General features: G+C 49.3%; 8 protein-coding genes, 1 long non-coding RNA gene and 1 pseudogene across 12 annotated transcripts; 6 read left to right on the forward strand and 4 right to left on the reverse strand.

Moving 5' to 3' along the window:
• The first annotated feature begins 141 nt into the window (after window positions 1-141).
• LOC136198694 (protein AATF-like) lies at window positions 142-8809 on the forward strand. The gene is made up of 9 exons (XM_065988705.1): window positions 142-792; window positions 846-986; window positions 1048-1157; window positions 7905-8075; window positions 8129-8221; window positions 8274-8342; window positions 8399-8457; window positions 8513-8665; window positions 8719-8809. Exons 1-9 carry the CDS (start codon window positions 243-245, stop codon window positions 8759-8761), a joined length of 1389 nt encoding a protein of 462 aa, XP_065844777.1. The 5' UTR covers window positions 142-242; the 3' UTR covers window positions 8762-8809.
• Window positions 8810-8826: 17 nt separating this feature from the next.
• Window positions 8827-9996, forward strand: LOC136198707 (voltage-dependent anion-selective channel protein 2-like). Its single transcript, XM_065988715.1, has 2 exons — window positions 8827-9337; window positions 9447-9996. Exons 1-2 carry the CDS (start codon window positions 8873-8875, stop codon window positions 9858-9860), a joined length of 879 nt encoding a protein of 292 aa, XP_065844787.1. The 5' UTR covers window positions 8827-8872; the 3' UTR covers window positions 9861-9996.
• A 167-nt stretch (window positions 9997-10163) lies between these two features.
• LOC136198716 (uncharacterized) lies at window positions 10164-11894 on the forward strand. The gene is made up of 4 exons (XR_010672852.1): window positions 10164-10259; window positions 10318-10421; window positions 11319-11381; window positions 11431-11894. It is a non-coding gene; the product is annotated as an uncharacterized lncRNA (long non-coding RNA).
• LOC136198702 (uncharacterized) lies at window positions 11878-14285 on the reverse strand. 4 transcript variants are annotated; one of them, XR_010672846.1, is made up of 10 exons: window positions 14078-14285; window positions 13943-14002; window positions 13701-13865; window positions 13579-13639; window positions 13479-13527; window positions 13224-13424; window positions 13106-13175; window positions 12882-13055; window positions 12256-12817; window positions 11878-12201 (listed from the first exon to the last, which is right to left on the reverse strand). XR_010672846.1 is itself a non-coding variant. In XM_065988711.1 (8 exons), exons 1-8 carry the CDS (start codon window positions 14282-14284, stop codon window positions 12900-12902), a joined length of 972 nt encoding a protein of 323 aa, XP_065844783.1. In that variant the 5' UTR covers window position 14285; the 3' UTR covers window positions 12824-12899. The 4 variants fall into 4 exon arrangements, 1 of the variants encoding a protein (XP_065844783.1); XR_010672844.1 differs by having other exon boundaries at window positions 13106-13178; XR_010672845.1 differs by having other exon boundaries at window positions 11879-12201; window positions 12685-12817; window positions 13106-13178.
• Window positions 14286-14415: 130 nt separating this feature from the next.
• LOC136198691 (mitochondrial sodium/calcium exchanger protein-like) lies at window positions 14416-16862 on the reverse strand. Its single transcript, XM_065988701.1, has 10 exons — window positions 16750-16862; window positions 15999-16617; window positions 15645-15948; window positions 15421-15587; window positions 15237-15358; window positions 15104-15181; window positions 14977-15052; window positions 14845-14925; window positions 14555-14795; window positions 14416-14488 (listed from the first exon to the last, which is right to left on the reverse strand). Exons 1-9 carry the CDS (start codon window positions 16849-16851, stop codon window positions 14557-14559), a joined length of 1788 nt encoding a protein of 595 aa, XP_065844773.1. The 5' UTR covers window positions 16852-16862; the 3' UTR covers window positions 14416-14488; window positions 14555-14556.
• A 31-nt stretch (window positions 16863-16893) lies between these two features.
• LOC136198685 (thioredoxin domain-containing protein 6-like) lies at window positions 16894-21409 on the reverse strand. The gene is made up of 19 exons (XM_065988693.1): window positions 21266-21409; window positions 19962-21208; window positions 19856-19913; window positions 19701-19804; window positions 19581-19652; window positions 19410-19526; window positions 19268-19343; window positions 19129-19214; window positions 18948-19075; window positions 18782-18901; window positions 18645-18719; window positions 18481-18593; window positions 18278-18422; window positions 18110-18217; window positions 17908-18056; window positions 17589-17733; window positions 17420-17527; window positions 17098-17369; window positions 16894-17012 (listed from the first exon to the last, which is right to left on the reverse strand). The coding sequence occupies exons 2-19, from the start codon at window positions 20238-20240 to the stop codon at window positions 16954-16956; spliced, it is 2214 nt and encodes a 737-aa protein (XP_065844765.1). The 5' UTR covers window positions 20241-21208; window positions 21266-21409; the 3' UTR covers window positions 16894-16953.
• Window positions 20174-21364, forward strand: LOC136198705 (zinc transporter ZIP1-like). The gene has a single exon (XM_065988713.1). It carries the CDS (start codon window positions 20307-20309, stop codon window positions 21234-21236), a length of 930 nt encoding a protein of 309 aa, XP_065844785.1. The 5' UTR covers window positions 20174-20306; the 3' UTR covers window positions 21237-21364.
• LOC136198701 (zinc transporter ZIP1-like) lies at window positions 21403-22718 on the forward strand. The gene has a single exon (XM_065988710.1). The coding sequence runs from the start codon at window positions 21430-21432 to the stop codon at window positions 22417-22419; it is 990 nt and encodes a 329-aa protein (XP_065844782.1). The 5' UTR covers window positions 21403-21429; the 3' UTR covers window positions 22420-22718.
• Window positions 22719-22792: 74 nt separating this feature from the next.
• Window positions 22793-24197, forward strand: LOC136198700 (zinc transporter ZIP1-like). The gene has a single exon (XM_065988709.1). It carries the CDS (start codon window positions 22886-22888, stop codon window positions 24044-24046), a length of 1161 nt encoding a protein of 386 aa, XP_065844781.1. The 5' UTR covers window positions 22793-22885; the 3' UTR covers window positions 24047-24197.
• Window positions 24197-25148, reverse strand: LOC136198708 (tetraspanin-33 pseudogene; annotated as a pseudogene).
• Window positions 25149-25152: the final 4 nt, after the last annotated feature.

Below are 25152 nucleotides of genomic sequence, written 5' to 3' on the forward strand. Positions count from 1 at the left end.
ATCCGCTTCGTAGCGAATTTTCTGCCTTTAGGCTTATTCAGCATTGTCAGGAAAACGAACGGGGAGATCCTTTGGTGGTGGGAATCACCCAGGGTGACAATCCGTACAAGGAAAACAAAGGATGTCTCCTTATCTGAATACGCGGTTTTTTTCTCTTTTAGCTTTCGTTAGTTTACATGCATGGGTGAGTTAATTCTTATTGCATTGAATTTGGGGTAAAAAAAGGATTTGGCACTTGCCAAATGGCCAAAGAAAATTTTTTAGCGCACGTCGCGTTCCGCCGGAAGACGCGTGCGATACGAGCATGCGCTGCGGCACGAAAAATTAAAATGTCCGCAAAGCGACTCCGCGAGCAGCTAGCGTCGCTGACAAATCCCGAGCCGCTTTCCTTCGATCCCGAAGACGAGTTCGCCGACGTCGACGGAAGCCGGCTCGTTTCTCTCGACGCGTGTCGCGACGACGCGATCGAAATTCCCGTCGCCGCTTCGAAACTTCGCCGAGAGGCGACGTTGAGCCGAAACGACGACGACGATCGTCGATATAGGGGGCGAGTGGCGTCGCGAAGAAAGCTCGGACTGGGCGATGAAGACTGGAGCGACGTTTCGACGTCATCTTCGTTCGACGAAGAAGAAGAAGAAGAAGAAGTGGAGCCGGAAGACGAAGAGGAGGAGCAAATGAGCGATGAGGCAGAGGAAGAGAGTGATGAATCGGAGGATGAAGATTTTCGGCATTTTCGACGTGAAAACTTTGAAGAGGACGTCGAAAAGGGAAAAGCCTTGAAATCCCAAATAAGTGAGGTTAAATTATTACTTGGAATGCATATCTAACGAATTCTTCTTTTTCAGAGTTGTGGGATTGTTTGTTGGAGACGCGAATCAAGTTGCAACGTGCCGTTGCAAATGTGAATCGTTTTCCCCAAGGTTCAGACGACTGGGAAGCGTTTCTTTCTGCAGGGGAACGTGACGTGAAAACTGGAGTAGGAAACGGTATCAAACGTCTTGTTATATTATCCTGAAATATTTTTTTATTAATTTGTGACGTATTTAGCAATGGAAGCTTTGACAGGTCTGCTTGATGATTTAGTAAGGCTCCAGCAGACGCTAGTGGAAAAGAACGGGGAGACAAGAAGACAAGTTGGGGAGAAGATAGAAGACAAAGTAAGCCTAAGAGACCTGATATAAAGAATATATACACCGCCTGCCTCCGGAGTACGTACACCGCTTGCCGGAATATATACACCGCTTGCCGGAATATATACACCGCCTGCCGGCCGAGTACGTACACCGCTTGCCGTAATATATGCTCCGCCTGCCGGCGGAGTACGTACACGCCTGCCGGAATATATACACCGCCTGCCGGCGGAGTACGTACACGCTTGCCGTAATATATACACCGCCTGCCGTAATATATACTCCGCCTGCCGGCGGAGTACGTACACGCTTGCCGTAATATGTACACCGCCTGCCGGCGGAGTACGTACACGCCTGCCGGAATATATACACCGCCTGCCGTAATATATACACCGCCTGCCGGCGGAGTACGTACACGCCTGCCGGAATATATACACCGCATGCCGGAATATATACTCCGCCTGCCGGCGGAGTACGTACACGCTTGCCGTAATATGTACACCGCCTGCCGGCGGAGTACGTACACGCCTGCCGGAATATATACACCGCCTGCCGTAATATATACACCGCCTGCCGGCGGAGTACGTACACGCCTGCCGGAATATATACACCGCATGCCGAAATATATACTCCGCCTGCCGTAATATATACACCGCCTGCCGGCGGAGTACGTACACGCCTGCCGGAATATATACACCGCATGCCGTAATATATACACCGCCTGCCGTAATATATACACCGCCTGCCTGCGGAGTACGTACACCGCTTGCCGTAATATATACTCCGCCTGCCGGCGGAGTACGTACACGCCTGCCGGAATATATACACCGCCTGCCGTAATATATACACCGCCTGCCGGCGGAGTACGTACACGCTTGCCGGAATATATACACCGCATGCCGTAATATATACACCGCCTGCCGGCGGAGTACGTACACCGCTTGCCGGAATATATACACCGCCTGCTGGCGGAGTACGTACACGCTTGCCGGAATATATACACCGCCTGCCGGCGGAGTACGTACACGGCTGCCGTAATATATACACCGCATGCCGTAATATATACACCGCATGGGTCGGCCCCGACCCTCACTCGCCTATCGCCGACCCATACACTACTAAAACGTTATGCCATTTGCCTTCTCCCTATGCCTTTTGCCTTCTCCTACAGTATGCCTTTTGCCTTCTCCCCATGCCTTTTGCCTTCTCCTATTCCCTTTGCCTTCTCCTATGCCTTTTGCCTTCTCCCTATGCCTTTTGCCTTCTCCCTATGCCTTTTCCCTATGCCTTTTGCCTTCTCCCTTTGCCTTTTGCCTTCTCCCTATGCCTTTTGCCTTCTCCCTTTGCCTTTTGCCTTTTCCCTATGCCTTTTGCCTTCTCCCTTTGCCTTTTGCCTTTTCTCTTTGCCTTTTGCTTTCTCCCTTTGCCTTTTGCCTTTTCCCTATGCCTTTTGCCTTCTCCCTTTGCCTTTTGCCTTTTCCCTATGCCTTTTGCCTTCTCCCTTTGCCTTTTGCCTTCTCCCTATGCCTTTTGCCTTCTCCCTTTGCCTTTTGCCTTCTCCCTATGCCTTTTGCCTTTTCCCTATGCCTTTTGCCTTCTCCCTATGCCTTTTCCCTATGCCTTTTGCCTTTTCCCTATGCCTTTTGCCTTCTCCCTATGCCTTTTGCCTTCTCCCTTTGCCTTTTGCCTTCTCCCTATGCCTTTTGCCTTTTCCCTATGCCTTTTGCCTTCTCCCTATGCCTTTTCCCTATGCCTTTTGCCTTCTCCCTATGCCTTTTGCCTTCTCCCTTTGCCTTTTGCCTTCTCCCTTTGCATTTTGCCTTTTCCCTATGCCTTTTGCCTTCTCCCTGCCGGCGGAGTACGTACACGCCTGCCGTAATATATACACCGCCTGCCGGTGGAGTACGTACACGCCTGCCGTAATATATACACCGCCTGCCGGCGGAGTACGTACACCGCTTGCCGTAATATATGCTCCGCCTGCCGGCGGAGTACCTACACCGCTCGCCGGCATATATACACCGCCTGCCGGCGGAGTACCTACACGCCTGCCGGAATATATACACCGCATGCCGGAATATATACACCGCCTGCCTGCGGAGTACGTACACGCCTGCCGTAATATATACACCGCATGCCGGCGAAGTACGTACAAGCTTGCCGGAATATATACACCGCCTGCCGGCGGAGTACGTACACGCTTGCCGTAATATATACACCGCCTGCCGTAATATATACTCCGCCTGCCGGCGGAGTACGTACACGCTTGCCGTAATATATACACCGCCTGCCGTAATATATACTCCGCCTGCCGGCGGAGTACGTACACGCTTGCCGTAATATATACACCGCCTGCCGGCGGAGTACGTACACGCTTGCCGGAATATATACACCGCATGCCGGAATATATACACCGCCTGCCGTAATATATACACCGCCTGCCGTAATATATACTCCGCCTGCTGGCGGAGTACGTACACGCCTCCCGTAATATATACACCGCCTGCCGTAATATATGCTCCGCCTGCCGGCGGAGTACGTACACGCTTGCCGTAATATATACACCGCCTGCCGTAATATATACACCGCCTGCCGGCGGAGTACGTACACGCTTGCCGTAATATATACACCGCCTGCCGGCGGAGTACGTACACGCCTGCCGTAATATATACACCGCCTGCCGTAATATATACACCGCCTGCCGGCGGAGTACGTACACGCCTGCCGTAATATATACACCGCCTGCCGTAATATATGCTCCGCCTGCCGGCGGAGTACGTACACGCTTGCCGTAATATATACACCGCCTGCCGTAATATATGCTCCGCCTGCCGGCGGAGTACGTACACGCCTGCCGGAATATATACACCGCATGCCGTAATATATACACCGCCTGCCGGCGGAGTACGTACACCGCTTGCCGTAATATATACTCCGCCTGCCGGCGGAGTACGTACACGCTTGCCGTAATATATACACCGCCTGCCGGCGGAGTACGTACACGCTTGCCGGAATATATACACCGCCTGCCGGAATATATACACCGCCTGCCGTAATATATACACCGCCTGCCGTAATATATACACCGCCTGCCGTAATATATACACCGCCTGCCGGCGGAGTACGTACACCGCTTGCCGTAATATATACTCCGCCTGCCGGCGGAGTACGTACACGCCTGCCGTAATATATACACCGCCTGCCGGCGGAGTACGTACACGCCTGCCGTAATATATACACCGCCTGCCGGCGGAGTACGTACACGCTTGCCGTAATATATACACCGCCTGCCGTAATATATGCTCCGCCTGCCGGCGGAGTACGTACACGCTTGCCGTAATATATACACCGCCTGCCGTAATATATACACCGCCTGCCGGCGGAGTACGTACACGCCTGCCGTAATATATACACCGCCTGCCGGCGGAGTACGTACACGCCTGCCGGAATATATACACCGCATGCCGTAATATATACACCGCCTGCCGGCGGAGTACGTACACGCCTGCCGTAATATATACACCGCCTGCCGGCGGAGTACGTACACGCCTGCCGTAATATATACACCGCATGCCGGCGAAGTACGTACAAGCTTGCCGTAATATATACACCGCCTGCCGGCGGAGTACGTACACGCCTGCCGTAATATATACACCGCCTGCCGGCGGAGTACGTACACGCCTGCCGGAATATATACACCGCATGCCGTAATATATACACCGCCTGCCGGCGGAGTACACGCCTGCCGTAATATATACACCGCTTGCCGTAATATATACACCGCCTGCCGGCGGAGTACGTACACCGCTTGCCGTAATATATACACCGCCTGCTGGCGGAGTACGTACACGCCTGCCGGTATATATACACGGAGTACCTACACCGCTTGCCGGAATATATACACGGAGTACCTACACCGCTTGCCGGAATATATACACGCCTGCCGGAATATATACACCGCATGCCGTAATATATACACCGCCTGCCGGCGGAGTACGTACACCGCTTGCCGTAATATATGCTCCGCCTGCCGGCGGAGTACCTACACCGCTTGCCGGCATATATACACCGCCTGCCGGAATATATACACCGCATGCCGGAATATATACACCGCCTGCCGGCGGAGTACGTACACGCCTGCCGTAATATATACACCGCCTGCCGGCGAAGTACGTACAAGCTTGCCGGAATATATACACCGCCTGCCGGCGGAGTACGTACACGCTTGCCGTAATATATACACCGCCTGCCGTAATATATACTCCGCCTGCCGGCGGAGTACGTACACGCTTGCCGTAATATATACACCGCCTGCCGTAATATATACTCCGCCTGCCGGCGGAGTACGTACACGCTTGCCGTAATATATACACCGCCTGCCGGCGGAGTACGTACACGCCTGCCGTAATATATACACCGCATGCCGTAATGTATACTCCGCCTGCCGGCGGAGTACGTACACGCCTGCCGTAATATATACTCCGCCTGCCGGCGGAGTACGTACACGCTTGCCGTAATATATACACCGCCTGCCGTAATATATACACCGCCTGCTGGCGGAGTACGTACACGCCTGCCGTAATATATACACCGCCTGCCGGCGGAGTACGTACACGCTTGCCGTAATATATACACCGCCTGCCGTAATATATGCTCCGCCTGCCGGCGGAGTACCTACACCGCTTGCCGGCATATATACACCGCCTGCCGGCGGAGTACGTACACGCCTGCCGTAATATATACACCGCCTGCCGGCGGAGTACGTACACGCCTGCCGGAATATATACACCGCATGCCGTAATATATACACCGCCTGCCGGCGGAGTACCTACACCGCTTGCCGTAATATATACACCGCCTGCCGGCGGAGTACGTACACGCCTGCCGGAATATATACACCGCCTGCCGGCGGAGTACGTACACGCCTGCCGGAATATATACACCGCATGCCGTATTATATACACCGCCTGCCGGCGGAGTACGTACACCGCTTGCCGTAATATATACTCCGCCTGCCGGCGGAGTACGTACACGCCTGCCGGAATATATACACCGCATGCCGGCGGAGTACGTACACGCCTGCCGGAATATATACACCGCATGCCGTAATATATACACCGCCTGCCGGCGGAGTACGTACACCGCTTGCCGTAATATATACTCCGCCTGCCGGCGGAGTACGTACACGCCTGCCGGAATATATACACCGCATGCCGGAATATATACACCGCCTGCCGTAATATATACACCGCCTGCCGGCGGAGTACGTACACCGCCTGCCGGCGGAGTACACGCCTCCCGTAATATATACACCGCATGCCGTAATATATACACCGCCTGCCGGCGGAGTACGTACACGCCTGCCGGAATATATACACCGCCTGCCGGCGGAGTACGTACACGCCTGCCGTAATATATACACCGCATGCCGGAATATATACACCGCCTGCCGGCGGAGTACGTACACCGCTTGCCGTAATATATACTCCGCCTGCCGGCGGAGTACGTACACGCCTGCCGGAATATATACACCGCATGCCGTAATATATACACCGCCTGCCTGCGGAGTACGTACACGCCTGCCGGAATATATACACCGCCTGCCGGCGGAGTACGTACACGCCTGCCGTAATATATACACCGCATGCCGGAATATATGCACCGCCTGCCGGCGGAGTACGTACACCGCGTGCCGTAATATATACTCCGCCTGCCGGCGGAGTACGTACACGCCTGCCGTAATATATACACCGCCTGCCGGCGGAGTACGTACACGCCTGCCGGAATATATACACCGCATGCCGGAATATATACACCGCCTGCCGTAATATATACACCGCCTGCCGGCGGAGTACGTACACGCTTGCCGTAATATATACACCGCCTGCCGTAATATATACACCGCCTGCCGGCGGAGTACGTACACGCTTGCCGTAATATATACACCGCCTGCCGGCGGAGTACGTACACGCCTGCCGGAATATATACACCGCATGCCGGAATATATACACCGCCTGCCGTAATATATACACCGCCTGCCGGCGGAGTACGTACACCGCCTGCCGGCGGAGTACACGCCTCCCGTAATATATACACCGCATGCCGTAATATATACACCGCCTGCCGGCGGAGTACGTACACGCCTGCCGGAATATATACACCGCCTGCCGGCGGAGTACGTACACGCCTGCCGTAATATATACACCGCATGCCGGAATATATACACCGCCTGCCGGCGGAGTACGTACACCGCTTGCCGTAATATATACTCCGCCTGCCGGCGGAGTACGTACACGCCTTCCGTAATATATACACCGCCTGCCGGCGGAGTACGTACACGCCTGCCGGAATATATACACCGCATGCCGTAATATATACACCGCCTGCCGGCGGAGTACGTACACCGCTTGCCGTAATATATACTCCGCCTGCCGGCGGAGTACGTACACGCCTGCCGTAATATATACACCGCCTGCCGGCGGAGTACGTACACGCCTGCCGTAATATATACACCGCCTGCCGGCGGAGTACGTACACGCCTGCCGGTATATATACACCGCTTGCCGGCGGAGTACGTACACGCCTGCCGGTATATATACACCGCCTGCCGGAATATATACACCTCTGGTAACGCATTGACACTCGGCCAATCGTTCAGCTACAAGAAGAACTCCCTTCTTATGAGCCGCAGCTATGAGATGCTTAGTCAAAGACTGTGCTCCCTCCTCCTATGAAATCCTTAGACTACACAATAGCGCACTAATCCTATTTTAGGAGCTCTGTACAAGTGAGGACGGTGTCTTGGCTGAAAGGCATAAGTCCCTGTTGTCGTTTTGTGATTTGACGCTATCAAAATGGGACGAGAAATTGAAGATTTCGTCCGGCAAAGTTACATCGAAATCGTTTTTGTCTAAGGACCACTCAATATTGAGTCGAATACAGCAAGTGATATTTTTATTAGACGAGATAATTTGTATAGTCGTAAGTTGAATATTCAGGTTTTGGCGGATGAAGAGCGTCTTCGAAAGAGGACCCAGCTAAAACGTTCTACATATCACATTCTGGGAAAAGAGAGTCAGCCCAGCTCTAAGGTAGTCATCAAAGGCCTCGCTTGAGTCTATATAGCTACGTTTTTGTATCTAGATCAGAAGAGATTCTCATCTGCATGATTACAATGATGAAATATTTGATGACGATGACTTTTATCATCAGGTGACCAGGGACAGTTCTTTTGATTATACTCTTAATCTGTTGTATATTTCAATAAGATTTTGAAGGAACTGATTGAACGTCATACAAGTCCCGACGATCCCGCATTTTGGGGCAAGTAAGTTTGACTACAGATAGCTGTACATTTATAATTTTATTTATTTTTTATTTAGGCAGTGGTCAGATGCTCAAAAACTGCGATCGAAGGCGAGAAAAAACGTCGATACGAAGGCGAGCAAAGGAAGAAAAGTTCGATACGACGTACACACGAAACTACAGAACTTCATGGCTCCATTGGAAACCGGAACAATGCCGGACTCTTCAAGGTACAAAAAAAGTCGCAAAAATACGTATTCATTTGATTTTTATTTTTTCTAAGAGACGAACTATTTCATTCCTTATTTGGAAAGAAACGTCGTTAGCAAATAATTTTGACGTAGCCGAAATCGTATCCGGGTGTTCGCAACCCTCACATCACGCTTGTCCGGGGCTCTGTCCGCCATCTTCGTTTCGTCATCCACGCGAGAAGTCCAATGTCCTCACCAACCCTATACGGCGACATCGGCAAAGAGGCGAACGACCTCTTCTCCAAAGGCTACGGCTTCGGCAACGTAAAAGTCGCGCTCACGACGAAAGCGGACACGGGAATCCAATTCAAATCGTCGGGAACGCACAACAACGACTCGGGACGCGTAACGGGCGCCTTCGAAACGAAATACGTCAACGATTCGCACGGCATCACGTTCACCGAATCGTGGAACACGGAAAACGTTCTCGGCACGTCGATCGCACTCGCCGGGCCCCATTTGCCAAGCGGCGCCAAGTTGGCGATCGACACGACCTTTTCGCCGTCTACGGGCCGAAAGACGGCCCAGGCGAAGGGCAGCTATAAGCACCAGTACTTCGCCGTCGACGGGGGCGCCGATTTCGATTACGGCGGCCCGTCCGTCTTCGGTTCGGCCGTTCTTGGTTACGAAGGATGGCTCGCCGGCTATCAGGTAAATCGCCATGCACGTGCCCACGTGGTGTGTTCCATAAACGTGACGTCACGGTGGTGTAGGATAGCGCAGCGTTAACGACTGCTTATTCTTTTAAATTTCTTTCTAGGTATGCTATGACACGGCGAAGGGCAAAGTGTCGACGAGCAATTTCGCTCTCGGCTACAAATCCGACGATTTTGTCCTATCGTCTTTCATCAACGACGGACAGGAATTTAGCGGCTCTCTCTATCACAAAGTCAACGACGATATACAGGTCGGTGCCAAGATGTCGTGGGCGTCCGGCAGCAATACGACGTCATTCGGAATCGGCGCGCGAATGCAATTCAAAGACAGCACGGGATTCTCCGATAGTCCGTATGCGTCCGTCAGCGTCAAGGTCAATAATCGGGCTCAGATTGGCCTCGGGTATACGCACGCGTTGAGGGAGAAAGTTAAGGTCACTTTGTCCACTCTCATCGACGCTAAGTCACTGAATCAGCCCGGGCATAAGCTCGGTTTTGGGCTTGAGGCTGAGATGTGAGTGTTGTGAGGGGCTCCGGATTGACTCTATGAACGGTGCACTGTTTTTAGTGTGAGTTGTTTTGATTTTTGTCTATGTCGGCCGTATGTAATGATTGTTGATTTATTTAGTGTGTTATTTTTGTGTTTGTTGTAAATCCCCGTCTGCCTGCTAATGAGTCAGTTTGTTCGGTAAGTTCTTTGTGTGCGTGTGTGTGTGATCGAGGAAGAAGCTCAAGACTTGTTTCTCTGCTAGACTGTCGTGGAATGTCGTTTTTGCAGCTTGGGCGCGAAAAGGAAAAGGATCTCGTGGAAGCGCATGCGCGTTACTTCGTTTTTGCTGTCCCCGTATGTCGACGAATTCCAATTTCGCGAAACGACGTCGAAACGGCAGCGAAAAAGCGCTGGAACGAGTATAAAGGTAAAATACAATGTCCCAATTATCTTGTTGTGAATAGACTGCAGGAGATCCTCTTTAGGACTCGCGAGCACCAACCGCACCTTCGATCGTCGTTCTCGTGCCTCGCCACGACGCGCAAGCAAGTTTTTTATGTAAAGAGCACTCTAGGACGTGAAAAGGCAGGTAAGAGAAACGATCGCAGCTCGAAAAAACGAAAGGGGGCCCCTCCTCGTCTTTCGACCGTATTTTTGCCCGTTTGCATGCGCCGATCGTACCCTTAAAATTCATGTGTTATATAGTTGCACTCTCAAACTTCTGCGTTGAACGATAGAGATTTTCTAGTTAATTTTGAGGGGCGAAATGAGACGCTTTCAAAAGTTGACGAGAACGTCGAAAAATTTAAAACCGTGAACTATAAGTATCTTGTTAACTTCGCAGTATCAAATTTGTCATTTTTTGAGAGGCGTCACGTGGCTAATATTAATGCGTACGGGAAGGGAGTCTTTTTCAGTGTGAAATTTGACTCGTACGAACTGTTTGACCTCGTAGGGTTGTTCTACTGATAAAATAGAGTAGATCTAGTGCGTTTATTTTGAAATCAGTGAGTTGAGATTTTTAAGCAACCGTGAACTATAGTCCATGGTTTTTGGTCAAAAACCCTATCTCTCAGAACTCCAAATTTTCTATGTCAAACGATAGAGCCGAAGTATCTAGTTAACTCCACGGTCTCAAATTTGTCTACCGTACCAAATATGTTGCTTTTTTGAGAGGCGTGGCTGATACTAGTGCGACCGGAAGCGGGTCTTTTTTCGTGTGAAATTCGATCCGTACGAACTTTTTGACGTTGTGGGGTTGTTCTACTAACAAAGTAGAGTAGATTTAGCGCGTTTATTTGGAAATCCGTGAGTTGAGATTTTTAAGCAACCGTGAACTATAGTTCATGGTTTTTGGTCATTTTGGTGACCTCTCCGATTCCTAAGATTTCTTTATAAAACAATGGGGATGGGTTGCCTGTTTGACCTCGCGATGCCAAGAGGACCTCACACCTCAAATTTTGGCTGAAATTGACATTTTTTGTAGATGCCTATATCAATACATGGATCAATTCCCTCCTCCTCTACGGCGCTCCTCAAGTCATTCAAGGTAAATAAGACAGTAGATTTGAGTGCACTGGTTTCAATTTGAATTTTAGTTCTCTCCTCTCCCCAACGGATCGATCAATCCGACGATACAGATGCAGAAAGAAGAAGATGTAGACGAAGACATCACCCTGGGGACTTGGGTTAAAGTCTCCCTCCCTGGCAGCCGGAGGTTAATCAGCTGTCCCCCTGTGGACTTGGGTTAAAGTTCACCCTGGGGACTTGGGCAAAGTCTCCCTCCTTGTGGGCTGGAGGTTAATGTGCTCTCCCCTGGGGACTTGGGTTAAAGTCTCCCTCCTTGGTGGCTGGAGGTTAATGTGCCTACCCCCTGTGGACTTGGGTTAAAGTTCACTGTGGGGACTGCAGTCTCAGTCTCACCGCTTGGCCTCCTATGGGGGTCAAGTGGCAGCGCAGGAGCAACGGCCCAGGGACAACCAAGAAGGGAGGAGGAGGAGGAAGAAGGAGGGGAGAGGACTTTTATTTTAATTGTTGCATCCGGGATATTTTGAATAAAATTTTGAACATAGTTTCTCCTACTTTTATTGCAAAATAAGCGCGCGCGTCATGCAATGTAATCTACGCGCGTTAGCTCAGAGACCGCGGTGCAGGTGCACGCAAAGTCCCTAAGCTAAAGTGCGTTGCTTTTGTCTCCATACCCTGGAGATCAAAAGCTACATGCATCTACTTCTACTTCCATGCAAAAAAAAAAACGCGCGTAGAAGTTCTCTTTGTTGGCATTCTTTCCAAATTCGATTCGAAGGAACTTGGATGGCGAGAGAACGCAATAAGGAGAGTGTCCCCATTGCAAGTTCTTCCAGGGGAAACTAAACAGAAAGAAAAGCATAGTTGGAAACGACTATCCAGCATCGTTAGCTCACTGGAGTGCACGAAAGGTCATTGCTAGCTGAAGCGAGAATAGTCCGCGCTGTAATCCGCTTGCTTCGACGTACGGTTTTTTATTGCGCGCGGCGAAGAAAGGGGTTCCTTCGCGATTTTTGCTTTTGTTTTTCTGGCATTTGATGAAGCGCGCTTGAGCCGCGTCGAGGTGTGCTAGGCGGTCGGGTCGAAGGGAGAGCCGGGCCAAGATTGGCGCCGACCACGTGGCGAAAAAAGGAGCCCCTCTTCGCGAAAGATCTATTCTGAGCGTTCTACGAGGATCTCATGCAATCGCTTTCAACGCCCAAATAAGAACAAAGCACGCGAGACCAGACGCGCTCAGCCAGGGACTTAGGAGAGCTCTATCGAGCGTTTTTCGCGTCGCGAGCGTCGCACGAGCGTTGCTTTGCAGAAAAGCACTTCGATCTTACCTATTTAGCCTCGACGACGTGCAGTTCTGCTTCCTTTCGAAACGAGCGAGTCGGAGCGACGCGATTTCGAAAAAACTGATTAGGCAATGCTGGCGCATGCGCTGTAGCAAACTTCCCGTACATATATATACATCTATTTGTACCAAAGCATTATTAATACATAGGGAAATAGAGAGAGAACAACTGCTATCTCTTACACTGTCAATAGACGTATTCTATAGCTTTCTTGGATACAGTTTCGGCGAAGGAGTCGGAGCCAAGAGGTACGAAGGCAGTCTCGGAGAAGACCCATCGAAGAAATCGACGTCATCCTCCGAACAAAAAAGAGGCAAAGACGCCTGAGGTCGATTTTCAGGAAAAGAAAACGAATCCTGAAAGAAAATCAACTAGAATGCTCCCTTAGAAAAAAAATTAGGCATACAAGGCACTGTTCATGTGACGTCGCTTCATATATAACTTTGTATTGATCCACTTGCGCCGCCCCCTCTTTTCTGCTAAAATAATATACGTTACGTAGATCTCAGATTACAATACCATACCTGTCGTCTATAGGAGTCCTGTCAACGGTCATCTCCGTTTGGCCAAAGAGTCGGTCGAGAACGGTGTCACCGTCCTCCTCTTTCTCCTCCGTTTCCTCGTCGTCTTCCATGTCGGCTCGGACTTCTTCGACTGCAGTTCTATGGTCTTCGTTGCTCTGGTGCTGCTCGTTCTCTACTGTAGCCACGTCCTGCCTTTCCAGACTTAGAGCAACGTTAATTAAATAATTGAGCCTCACGTGACGTCGTTGAACCCACCTTTGCTTATAGATGTCTCTGATGGAAGACTTTGCCGCGGCGAGACGATCTAGATATCCCATCATGGGACAATACGGATGTGCAACAATAGGCCCCCTACCCAGTGTTTCAATCCTAGGCAACGAATTCGTGATTTTCTTAGCAATGACATTCAAATCAAGCTAAGATATTATTAAAAATTTGTGATTTTATTTTTATATACGAGATATCTATCTGCCTTACTTTGAGTTCTGGTTTTGGGCTTGCGATTGCTGCCATTTCTGGCGGATCGACGTTCATCTGTTCTAAAGAGTTCCCTTCAGCGGAAATTCCCAGATTGGGACTGTGCTTTGCTCCTCGCTTCGCTGCTTTTGACGTCACGACTTTATCAAATAATCGAACGTGGCTCTAGAGACGAAAGAAAAAAAACGTCTCTGTCAAAACGACGTATACAAAGCCAAGTCTTCATAAAAATCGATACGTACAACCAATTTGGCATTCGAAAATATAGGAAACGATTGACCACCGCCGATCTGACGAGTACACTAAAAATAAGAAGAAAAAAAAGATATAAAAAAACATTTTCCATTGAGGGAGGTCAAGTGAGCCATTTCACGTACCCTATTCGTTTCTCGTGCTCTCTTAATGTGTTCTTCAATGGGATTCGATGCCCTGTGGTTTTCCTTGCCCTTTTCTTTTTCCTTCGACGTTGGGACGCCGTAGCTTCGTTTCGGCCTCTGTCGCGGACGATCGCGTCGGCGTTCTCGCCTGTCCTGCTCTCGACGTCGAGACGGAGCGGCGGCGGCGGCGTCCGAAGCGTTTTGCATCTCCTGGACGCGTTTCCCAATCGAAACGTCGCGCTCTCTGCTTTCTCGACGCTTCGGCTTGGGCACGCGTGTTCCTCGCGCACCAGTACAATCGCGGCGAGACCGAACGCGACGAGAAACTTCGTTACGAAGCCGATTTGGGCCGAAATCTGAGGGCGCTTGAATAGCCCGGTGACCCGGCTCGCAGTGCCCGTATAATCCTACGTAAAACGGATTAAAATCATTAGTGCAAAAAAACAGAATACAAAAAAATATTCGTTTTTCACTTATCTCTACGCAAATTCGACGCACAGTAAAACAATGATAAAGATGAGGTAGGAAATTAGCAGCGGAATTCCGAGGACTTTGTCCGCTTGTCGATGACGCAATGTGACAACAAGTGTAGCCAAAGCAACGCTGAAGAGTAAAAATCCGGAAGCAACACTAAGTTGCGCTGTGAGCTTCACTTTGTAAGAACCCCCATTTTTGATGATAGCAAGAATACAGGAAAGTCCGACCCCAATCAGCATATCTATACAATATATTTATCGCTAGAAATCGCCCATATCATGCGTCTGTACTTAGAAGAGGGCTTCCGTAGGACGCAGAAAAACCCATTATTGGTTTTCCTTCCTTTGCCACTAGGAAGTTTGCTATAAGATCTGGAGAACAGAACAGTAATAAAGGCCAGAAATAAAGCGATTTTCGTATACCGCAAACACTGTTGCCGCCAGCTAGTACAATTAAACCGAGAAGCGCTCCACTTAGCTGCAGCATGTCTCCAATTGCCTGTAGTCAATTAACGCTTGTATCGTATCTCTTTGCTATCTCCTTTCTTACTTCTAGTATGTTGACGACTTCGTTTGCTATAATGTAGATCCAGACTATAGACATGACAAATCCTAAGAAGGCAAAGACCTGGAAATGCCAGCATGAACAATCTTTAAAGAAAAATAGTCTTCTGTGCGCTTACCCAATGAAATCGAGGCGGTTCATCTGTGTACGTCGTAAGCGCTACAAAAAGAGCTAACGCAGTGCTGACTGCTAAAGAAATCAGCCCCACAATTAACCCGTCCTTCACTTCCTGGAAGAAAACTAAGGACACAGAATTCAAAAGTCGATAACCAGCAACTAAAATTTAATTTTTGCCTACTCACAGTCAAATGCCACAGCAGCGAGAGTGGGACCAAGGACTAAATTAAACATCATTAGAAGACGATTCCATCCGTGATTGGGAGGCTTCTTATAGTCGACGACAGGAGTGGTGAGCGTGAGAAGAAAACGAACAGGCTCTTGTAAAACAAGTACAATCTTGCTATACCACCTAAGCATCGAAAAGAAATAGAATAGCGATTGTCTTCATCCTTTTTCTTCTCCTTACGGTAAAGCCTTGAAATCTTTCCACGTATGAGGCCATAAAGCTTTCAATAATTGACGGAATTGATGTTTAGATAATCGAGAAACTGACATCTTTTCTTTGTCCTTTCTCGTTGCGACTGCAGGTCCCTTTACATCGGTCACTGAGTCCTCGATCTCCGACTGAGACCGCTCAATATCTCGACTTATTATTATTGTTTGATCTGGACTTTTCGGCTTTGACTCGTCAATGCTTTCCTCCTCATCAAAATTCTCAGAATCTGTACTACCGTTTGACTCCTCAGAGAGAAGGCCCTTCTTCTCTTCAGCTGTAAAAAAATCAATGAATTAATTAATAATACCCGCAGTGGTTCCTTACTCGTTTCTCCCTTCTCAAACTTCAAACTAACGATGACCAAAACGACGTAGCAGACGTAAAAGCCAACGAATCCAAGCGCCTCCGCCAGAGATATCTCCCCATCGGCAATCATCACAACCAGCCAGATGATCGCCCCCAAATAAAACAGAGTATCCCGAAGAAAGACCCACAATCGAATACCCATCGAATAAAAAAACGTAATAAGTCCGGCGACAATCGAAGTGACGAAGAGACCCCCACCCAAAATAGCCCCCATGGCCGTATCGGCAAACGAGCCGTCGTTATCGACTTTCGTCATGAGAACGACGAGACTGAATATATCAGCGGCACCGTTGCCGAGCGCGAGAAACGTGACGCCGGCGACGCTCTCGCTGAGACGAAGCGTTTTGGAGATGGTATCGAGAGACGGAACGAGATAATATTTGACCGTCAGGGCGACGTTGACGAATAGGTACGAGATCCAGAGGGCGAAGACGACGACGCTCGCCGCCACCTGACCGTTGAGAGTGCAGTAGGGAAATCGAATGTAGGGAATGTAGCCGTCTTCGATTTGGCAGTCGCTCGCGTTGGTGACGAATTCGCATCGATCGGAAGCGTTAATCTTGTGTAAATCGCTACACTGAAGGTAGGAAGAAATCAGGAAAATTTAAACTCTTTATATAAGCTCTACGTATCCTTCAAACACTGCTCTAACTGTTCTTACTCATGCTGATGATGGTCACGGGTGTATGCATGGGTCTCATGGGCTTACCGGTATGAATGAATCGTTGCTCGAGAGACGTTCTGGCGTCGCTGCACTTGGCTTGAAAGCAGTAAAAAGGCAAAAGAGAACGACGACTATCGTTGCGTTCATCTTGCGGGCTTTGCATCACGTGCTTGAGGGAAAACAAGCACGTGAGGTAAAATGTTCTATTATATCGATAGTAGTTAGAAATACGTGCAACCACCACAATCTCTAGTTGTCGTCGTCTTTCTTCTCTTCCTTGACCTCAGTCTGGGTCTCGTCCTTGGGATCTACGTAAACACGGCGAGCTCATCGTTTAAAATAGAACTACTATATATCTCCCCATATCGTAGATATTTTAATTTATTTGCTTACCTGTTTTTGGGTCTTCTTTTGGTTCTTCTTTCTCTCCTTCAGTTTTTTCTGCTTCAGCAGCTTCTTCCTTGGGTTCATCGCTTCCTTCTCTTTCTTCCACTTTATCAGCTTTATCTTCCGCTTTATCCGCTTTATCTTCTCCAACATCTCCTCCTCCGACCTCTTCTTCTTCCTCTTGCAGCAGCGTTTTGATTATAGATTCCGCGTGTTCTGCAGTCGAACTGCCATGCACCGCATTTCTCATCTTATCGACGCCAAAAATTGCCCTCAACCTAAACGAAGTCAAAGGATATACATATATATACATCAAAAAACTACTTACGAGTCTGGCTGAGCGTCCTTTGCTTCAGCTGGGTCCGTAGGCCCAATCATAGCCCTCCACCCAGTAATCGCGTCGCGACGAGATAGGACCATAAATAAAGAGGGGCCCCTTGGGAAACAAGAGCCAGTGAGAAAAAGCTCTTCCTTTCTATTTCAACGATTCTACTAACTCGCTCATGTATTCGGTGAGATCATTGAAAAATTCCTTGTCTTTGTGCTGAGAGTAAAACTGTTCAGCCAAATCTTTTGTTAGATGTTTCTCCTTCTGCAAAGCCACGTCGAACCCGGCCTCTCTGATTTTCTCCACTATCGATTCTAGCAACACAAAGAAACGCAATTAAAAACGAGGTTTCAAAACTGACGAAGAACAGGCAGCAAGCAACAAGCAAAAAGAAGAAGTCAAGCATTCACCTCCTAAATTAATCAAAACCAACGTGAAATATTCGTCGCTACATTCCACTAATTGCTCTAATCTATTCAATAACTGACCTCTCTCTTTGATGGCTTCGGGTTTGATGACTGCGACCGTCTTTTCCATAGGGAAAAAATAGTCCAATTCCTTTTCCGCGTTCTCCGTCGAATCAGCTCCGTGAACGGAATTAAAGGAGCCGTCCGGATTACTGAATTGAGCCCTCAAGCTAATACATTGTACGGTATAAATGTGCCAAGGAAGTGCGATTGTGAGAATTACGAATCAGGCGCTTCTTCTTTTGCCTGGTCAAGGTCTTTTGGACCGATCATCTCTCGCCACTTCTCCACGGCGTCTTCGTGAGCCAAACCCAAGGCCAAGACGGGACCACTAAATTAGAGAATAAAATATGATTAGTGTATCAATATTGAACTGTGTAGTGAGAGAGACCTTGTCATGTGGCCTTGGAATTCTGGAAACCAGTCCTTGTCTTTATGTTGACTGTAGAATTCCTCCACCATTTCCGGAGTCAATTGCATTTCCTTTTCCAACGCAATCACGAATCCCGCCTCCTTTATTTTCGAAATGATCTCGCCTGAATACAAAAAAAGAGTCCCGAAACAACGGCTGTTACTACGTTGAGACCGGATCACCTCTGTGATCTCGTGCGGCGTCGGGACGAATTAACGCAAACGTCTTCTGAACGACGGGCTCTCTCCCAGCGACCCACGGCGCTCGAAAGTTAGGAAAAAAGAACGCAAGCTCTCTGTGGGAAAAACACCAGTCAAATAATTTAAAAGAGCGCGGAGTGCTTTACCTGGCTGCACTTTCTGACGAATCACAAGCGTGCACCGCATTCTCAATATTGTCTTTACCGTACATAGCACGAAGGCTAGATAAAATGAAAAGTGTACATTAGGATTATCCTAACGTTAGTATGAGACTTCGGCTTACGTATCTGGCGCCTCTTGCCGGGCTGATTCGGAGTCCGTAGGCCCTATTAGAGATCTCAATTCCGGAATAGCATTTTCTCCCGTCTCTCCCTTCGTTAGTATGAGAACATGACATGGACCACTGAAAAAAATTGCGAGACAACGGAATCTCTTATTTTTTTCTTTACCTGCTCATGAATTCAAGTAGTTGTTCGAATGAGTCGGAGCCCTGGTGCTGGCTGTAGAATTTCTCGACTTCTTCGCGGGTTAGAATGCGTTCTTCGTGAGCCAACACTTCGAGACCGCGAGCCGCTACCTACGAGAAAAATAAAATAAAATAATAGCAATGAGATATTTGTATGACGTTGCCTTTTCCAAGATTTCGTCCACGAGTCCCTTAGCCACGGCGTCCGGTTTTATTATCGCTACCGTGACCTCCTTACGTTGTGGAGACGCTGAGAGAATCAACGTATAATATAAAGACTTGGGCTCTTAGGATTAATCATACGCGTCTTTTCTTTCTCCTCTTCGTTCTCTATTTCCACGTCTTTCGCTTCGGCAGCCATAATAACTTCATCAATAAACTAAAAAGGAATTAATTGACAATGTTCTCTAGTAACAGCCTATGTTTCTAATACTACTTTACGTACTTCCTCTCTTTCTTCATTTCCATCTATGATCTTATGCTCGCGCTCCAGCAAATTCGTGATCGTTTTCTGAAGAAGCGGTCCATTGGAGCCTCGTACGACGCCCTGAAGAAGCCCGCCCTAGAATATAAACTAGATAGGAAACTCTCCACGTCGATTTTTTAATAACTTTACCCCCCAAAAGAGAAATGTTGGCTGAGATTTATTTCGATACTTTTCCAGACTATCTATCACGTCCGCTTCGGCCTTTTTTTGACAGTAAAAAACGCTGGTTTTAGCGTTTTCTCGGCTTACCGTTGCGAATTTTAGCAGATCGTCGCCGAGTTCGTTCTTGATGCGACGAAAAAGACCTAGGACGGCTTTGCACGGTCCGCACCAAGTCGAATACACGTCGACGACTGAAAGAAAGTGCGTGGAAGTCGAGTTTTCGCTTGTAACGGTCTGTTTACCTTGTAGCCCGGATGAGGCCATGTAGTCGTCCCACTGTTCTTGGCTGTTTAGCGCCGACTGCACATTCAAAAGTGAGATGGAGACGTAAAAACTTGATGTCGATACCTGAAGTTGAATTTGCTTGGGCGGCATCGTGAAGAAAAAGGGGAAAAGGGTCTCACACGTTTCCCAGGGAATCCAGTAGCGCACGTTGACCAGAACTCTCCCGAATGTGACGTCACTTGAGTAAAAAAACGGATCGTTCGGAGCGTTATAAGCCGTTTTCGTTTTCCACATCCTGTTCTGCGTCGATTCGTTGTCCGCGTCAATTTGCTCGATGGACGAGACAGAAGCGAAAATCCTGTCTCTGTTTCTACTTCTCGGACTTAGCCTACTCATCGGCATCCTGCCTCTCTTCTTCAGGCGAGTCTTCCTCAAGCCGCGAATGCGAACCGTTCTAGACTTCTTGGGATGCTTGGCAGGCAAGTTTCTAGTTTCCGTTCTGTACTCGATCACTGGCTCCTTTTATTTACCGGTATAGGTGGCGTTTTCCTCGGCACGGGACTTCTTCACTTGATCCCCGAAAGTAGCGAAAAGTTTGAGTCCTATAATAATAAGAACGGCAGCACCCACGTCGATTATCCGGTCACAGAATTGTGCATTGGGCTCGGATTCATATTCGTCTTCTTGCTGGAGCAAGGAATTGCCCTGTGTCAACCGGATTCATCCGCCGAAAATGCGGAAAACTTTTCGATGGAGAAAAAAGAGGTGGATATCTCGGGAGAGAAGGACGATCCAAAAAATACGTACGGAACCACCAGTGACACGGCTCAAATTGTCGACGCAGACTCGACGAAAGGCAAGGAGGAAGTGGGGGAGGAAGTGGTGAATCCAAGTCTCAAGGATATCATATTGTTTCTCGTTTTATATCTGCACGGAATTTTCGAAGGGCTCGCGCTCGGACTGCTGGATAGCGTTGCCAAGGTTCTCGCTCTCCTCTTTGGCGTTGCCGTGCACAAGGCCGTCATACTGGCGTCGCTCGTCATTCAACTCGTCAAGAAGAACGTCAAGAAGACGAAGTCGCTTTTGTTGATTGGCATCTTCAGCGCCGTCACTCCGCTTGGCATCATCGTGGGAATAGTGATGGACGTCACTGGGAACAAGGAGACTCCAGAGGGCGAGCTTGCTTCCGGGATTCTGGGCGCGTTTGCAACTGGAACTCTATTCTACGTCATCTTCATGGAAATATTACCGGAAGCGCTGAAATCTCAATCCTATTCCTTTCGAAAGGGGCTCTTTGTCTTGCTGGGCTTTGCCGTCATAGCGCTTCTCACTCTTATACCAGATCACGAAGACGACGGCCATGCAGTGACCTGTAACGTAACGAATAGCACAGGCTAGCTTTACTGTTTTTTATACACAATACAAACCTTTTTTTGGTCCCAAAATCAAAGGCGTCTCGCAGCCGTGGTTTCACCCAATCAAATCCACGACGACACCGGATATTCAAATGATGATGTCATGTCCTTTTGGACACCCAAGGGGGATGCCTTACATTCCACGAGATAGCGCCTCTACGCGTTACTATAGGACAATGGACGCGACCGAAGCGAAGCTCCTCTCCCTCTTTCTCCTCCTCGGTATCAGCCTCATTATCGGCTGTATTCCTCTCTTCTTCCGTAGCATCTTCCGTCGCAAGCGAATCCAAACGATTCTCGACTACTCGTCTTGTCTCGCCGCGGGAATTTTTATCGGTACCGGCCTCCTTCATCTACTACCGGAGATCGACGAGAAGTTCGTCGACTACTACGCATCGCTCGACGGCGGCAAGCCCGATTATCCTTACATGTATCTCTGCATCGGAATTGGCTTTCTCGTCGTTTTTCTTCTCGAGCACAGCATCGTCGCTTGTCGAACGAAAACGACGCTAGTGGGAGGACACGAGCACGCCGCCGCCGCCGCCGCCGCCGGAGAGTGCGACTCCGAGCGAAAATCGAGTGACGGCGACGACGATGCGACGCCTATCGATCCGACTTTCAAGGAAATTCTGCTCTTCACCGTCATGTATCTTCACGCGATATTCGAAGGTCTCGCTCTGGGACTTCTCGACGAGGTTTCCGATATATTGGGGCTTCTTCTCGCCGTGACGATACACAAGTCCGTCATATTGGCGACGCTCGTCGTTCAGCTCGTCACGAAGAACGTCAAGACGTCCAAATCGCTCCTTCTTGTCATCATATTCTCGGTCGTGGCCCCGGCGGGGATTGTGATCGGAATTGTCATGGACGTTACGGGAAGTCGCGAGACTGAGGGCGGCGTCTTGGCAACGGGGATCATGAGCGCTTTCGCGACGGGAACGCTCTTTTTCGTCGTCTTCATGGAGATTCTTCCCGAGGGATTTCGCTCCGGAAAGTCGCCTTTCTTCAGGGCCTTGGTCGTTGTGGGCGGTTTCGTTCTCATCGCTCTGCTGTCAATTATTCCAGAGCACCACCATCACGAGCACGAGTCTCACGGTGCTTGCGGTAACAATACCGCGGGATTGCTCGCTGGAAATTCGACCGATCACGATGACCACGATCACTAGAAGAGGAAACACCAAGTTCTCTCCACACCCAACGTTGGAAAACGTTTTATTTGTCGATTGTTTTTGCACCATCGTACCAGCAGTGGTCTGGTCTTGTACCTATAACAATAGCACGCCATTTGAAAGTGCAGACCCCACCCAAATTCAAGGATTTCATGTTAGTGACCCTGCATATTAGGAACCCCATCCTTTAGAGAACTAACTATACTCGCCTACCGTGGCATTCAACAACGTAGAATTTACAAACGTGAATGGCTTTTCTTAGCTTACTTTTACTTGAGCAAAATCAATAATCTCTAGCCCCTCTAAGAGCGATCGTGCATCGAACAGCCGAGCGTCATGCTGTGTTCCATTTTGCAGATGACACCTTTCAGTCCAATAACAAAACGTTGAATTAGCATTCGTACTAGCGCCTATAGCACACAAACCTCGACCCCACTCACCACTTGACGTCCCCCTCCCAAAAATGGACGCCACCGACGCAAAGCTCGTCGCGCTCTTCGTTCTCTTCGGCTCGAGCCTCATAGCCGGTCTCTTTCCGTTCTTCTTCCGCAAACTATTCAGCCGCCAGAATCCAAAGGTCCAAGTCGTCTTGGACTACACGTCGTGCATCGCCGCTGGAATCTTTCTCGGCACCGGCATCATGCACTTGCTACCCGAAGTCGATCACAACTTCGCCGACTACTACGCAACCCAAGAGGGCGAACCGCCCAATTACCCGTTCAGGGAGCTCTACATTGGCATCGGCTTTCTCGCCATATTCCTACTCGAATACGCGATGATTTCGTGTCGCAAGCGCACGGCGACCGAATGGGACGACGTCCTCACGGCGGGCCACGAGCATCCCCACGATCGCAAGCACAAGCACGACGACAATAACGACGATTTTCACAAACACAAGTTGGAAAGCGAGGGCGTGGCCAACGACGAGCCAGTCGTGAAATTTCAACAACCCGGCGGCGGCGACGGCGACGACGAGGAGGAGGAGAAGAAGGAAAGCAAAGTGATAATAGACGAGAAGAAGAATGGAGGCGAGCTGGAGGGGGACACGCCCCCGCCGATGGTCGATCCTTCGTTTCGCGATTTTCTTCTCTTCATGGTTCTCTACGTTCATTCGATATTCGAAGGACTCGCCAACGGTCTTCTCAGCGAAACGACGGCCATCTATAGTTTTCTTTTCGCCATTATCGCTCACAAGCTCGTCATTCTCGCGACGCTTTCCATACAGCTCGTCGCGAAGAACGTCAAGTTGTCGAAAGCGTTTATTCTCGTCTTCATCTTCTCCGTCATGTCGCCGATCGGCGTCGCGATCGGCATCGTCATGGATAAGACGGGTACGCAGGAGAGCGATAGCGGTCTTTATGCGACGGCGATTTTGAACGCTTTTTCGACGGGAACTCTGATCTACGTCGTCGTAATGGAAATGATCCCGGACGTCTTTCATTCCGGGAAATCGCCGTTCAAGAGGGCCGTTGCCGTGACGCTCGGATTCGCTTTCATGGCCTGTCTCATGATGGTGCCGCACGACCACGGGCACGCTCATGGAGACAACGGGTGCAATGCCACTGAAATGGCAACAGATTCCTCGGGTCATGCTCATGGAGGAGATCACGGTCATTCTCACTAGACAGAGAAAAGAAAGAAGCTGTCTTTGGAAGCACTGTTAACTGCATCTTTTTGTTTGCCAAGTCTGTGCGTGTTTTTTTCTGCATGTTAGTTTGATTGTGCCCAGTTCCGTCTCCGTAGCAAATATATGGTAAGCTCGTTTGATCACACGATCACTTCCACTATGTATTCAATACTCACTACTAATACACATTCATACACACAGAAAAAGAAATGAAAACCCTTGACGAACGCACACAGAGTCTAACCTCGATCAGTAGTACGCCTCCTCCTGTCTTTTGATACTGGACACAAGAGCACATCCACAGCCAATTGCAAATATCTGCAGCACGGCGATACTACACGCAATGGACGCTATCAATATCAAATTGCTCTTTGTCCACTCCAAAATCGCGTCGAAACACCCCCTACTCCAAATGTGAGCGTTATCCAATTCGTTATTGGCCTTGAGTCGTCGGACGTTGTAACCGCATTGGGAATTGATTCGTTCGTCTTCGGTCATGCAGCACGAAAAAGGAACGCCGCACGCCTCCGGCGAGGGACTCGAACAGTTGAAATATTCGTTCAAATCCCAGTCGTTTTGATCGACGCCGCCGCAGCATTCGAAATATTCCTGAATCGAATCAATGACATTTCGCAAATCCGAATCGCGACGATATCGTTCGATGGCGTTATTGACGTATTTCTCGACCGCCGACGTGAGTTCGTTGCGAAAGACGAAGGCGAGAACGGCGGTGATGATTTCGAGAAGAAAAATGACGGCAATGGACCAGACGAATATTTGGAGGAGAATGTTGTTCTCGCGCAGGGCCCCCAAGCAGCCGCAGAAGCCGATGATGAAGATGAGAGCGCCGACGATCAGGAGAATGATCGCTGGATCGGTCGAGAACGTTTCTTTGATGTTTTCCCAACCCTTGTCGAACTTCGCGTAGAGACCGACGCCGAAAAGGACGCAGCCGATGATCCAGAAGATGAAGTTGAAGGCGAAGATCGTGTATTTGATCCACAGACTGACTTCGGACTCTTCTTCTTTGCTTTCTCGGCCCATTTTCTTTGTGTTGTTCGTAAGGGCGTTTCCCTTGAAGTTATGCGCGCGCACGCTATGTT

This window comes from Oscarella lobularis, chromosome 19 (assembly GCF_947507565.1).
Source record: "Oscarella lobularis chromosome 19, ooOscLobu1.1, whole genome shotgun sequence".
Classification (NCBI taxonomy): domain Eukaryota; kingdom Metazoa; phylum Porifera; class Homoscleromorpha; order Homosclerophorida; family Oscarellidae; genus Oscarella; species Oscarella lobularis.

Coding starts and splice junctions, on each gene's coding strand:
- LOC136198694 (XM_065988705.1), top strand. CDS start 243: ATGGCCAAAGAAAATTTTTTAGCGCACGTCGCGTTCCGCCGGAAGACG. Junction 987..1,047: donor GAAAACTGGAGTAGGAAACG/GTATCAAACGTC, acceptor TGACGTATTTAG/CAATGGAAGCTTTGACAGGT. Junction 1,158..7,904: donor GGGAGAAGATAGAAGACAAA/GTAAGCCTAAGA, acceptor ATCCTATTTTAG/GAGCTCTGTACAAGTGAGGA.
- LOC136198707 (XM_065988715.1), top strand. CDS start 8,873: ATGTCCTCACCAACCCTATACGGCGACATCGGCAAAGAGGCGAACGAC. Junction 9,338..9,446: donor GATGGCTCGCCGGCTATCAG/GTAAATCGCCAT, acceptor ATTTCTTTCTAG/GTATGCTATGACACGGCGAA.
- LOC136198702 (XM_065988711.1), bottom strand. CDS start 14,284: ATGCAAAACGCTTCGGACGCCGCCGCCGCCGCTCCGTCTCGACGTCGA. Junction 14,003..14,077: donor GAGCACGAGAAACGAATAGG/GTACGTGAAATG, acceptor TCTTATTTTTAG/TGTACTCGTCAGATCGGCGG. Junction 13,866..13,942: donor TTTCGAATGCCAAATTGGTT/GTACGTATCGAT, acceptor TTTCGTCTCTAG/AGCCACGTTCGATTATTTGA.
- LOC136198691 (XM_065988701.1), bottom strand. CDS start 16,851: ATGAACGCAACGATAGTCGTCGTTCTCTTTTGCCTTTTTACTGCTTTC. Junction 15,588..15,644: donor AAAGATTTCAAGGCTTTACC/GTAAGGAGAAGA, acceptor TTCGATGCTTAG/GTGGTATAGCAAGATTGTAC. Junction 14,926..14,976: donor TGGCGGCAACAGTGTTTGCG/GTATACGAAAAT, acceptor TCTGTTCTCCAG/ATCTTATAGCAAACTTCCTA.
- LOC136198685 (XM_065988693.1), bottom strand. CDS start 20,240: ATGCCGATGAGTAGGCTAAGTCCGAGAAGTAGAAACAGAGACAGGATT. Junction 19,914..19,961: donor CCAAGCAAATTCAACTTCAG/GTATCGACATCA, acceptor TTGAATGTGCAG/TCGGCGCTAAACAGCCAAGA. Junction 19,076..19,128: donor TGGACGAAATCTTGGAAAAG/GCAACGTCATAC, acceptor TTTTTCTCGTAG/GTAGCGGCTCGCGGTCTCGA.
- LOC136198705 (XM_065988713.1), top strand. CDS start 20,307: ATGCTTGGCAGGCAAGTTTCTAGTTTCCGTTCTGTACTCGATCACTGG.
- LOC136198701 (XM_065988710.1), top strand. CDS start 21,430: ATGGACGCGACCGAAGCGAAGCTCCTCTCCCTCTTTCTCCTCCTCGGT.
- LOC136198700 (XM_065988709.1), top strand. CDS start 22,886: ATGGACGCCACCGACGCAAAGCTCGTCGCGCTCTTCGTTCTCTTCGGC.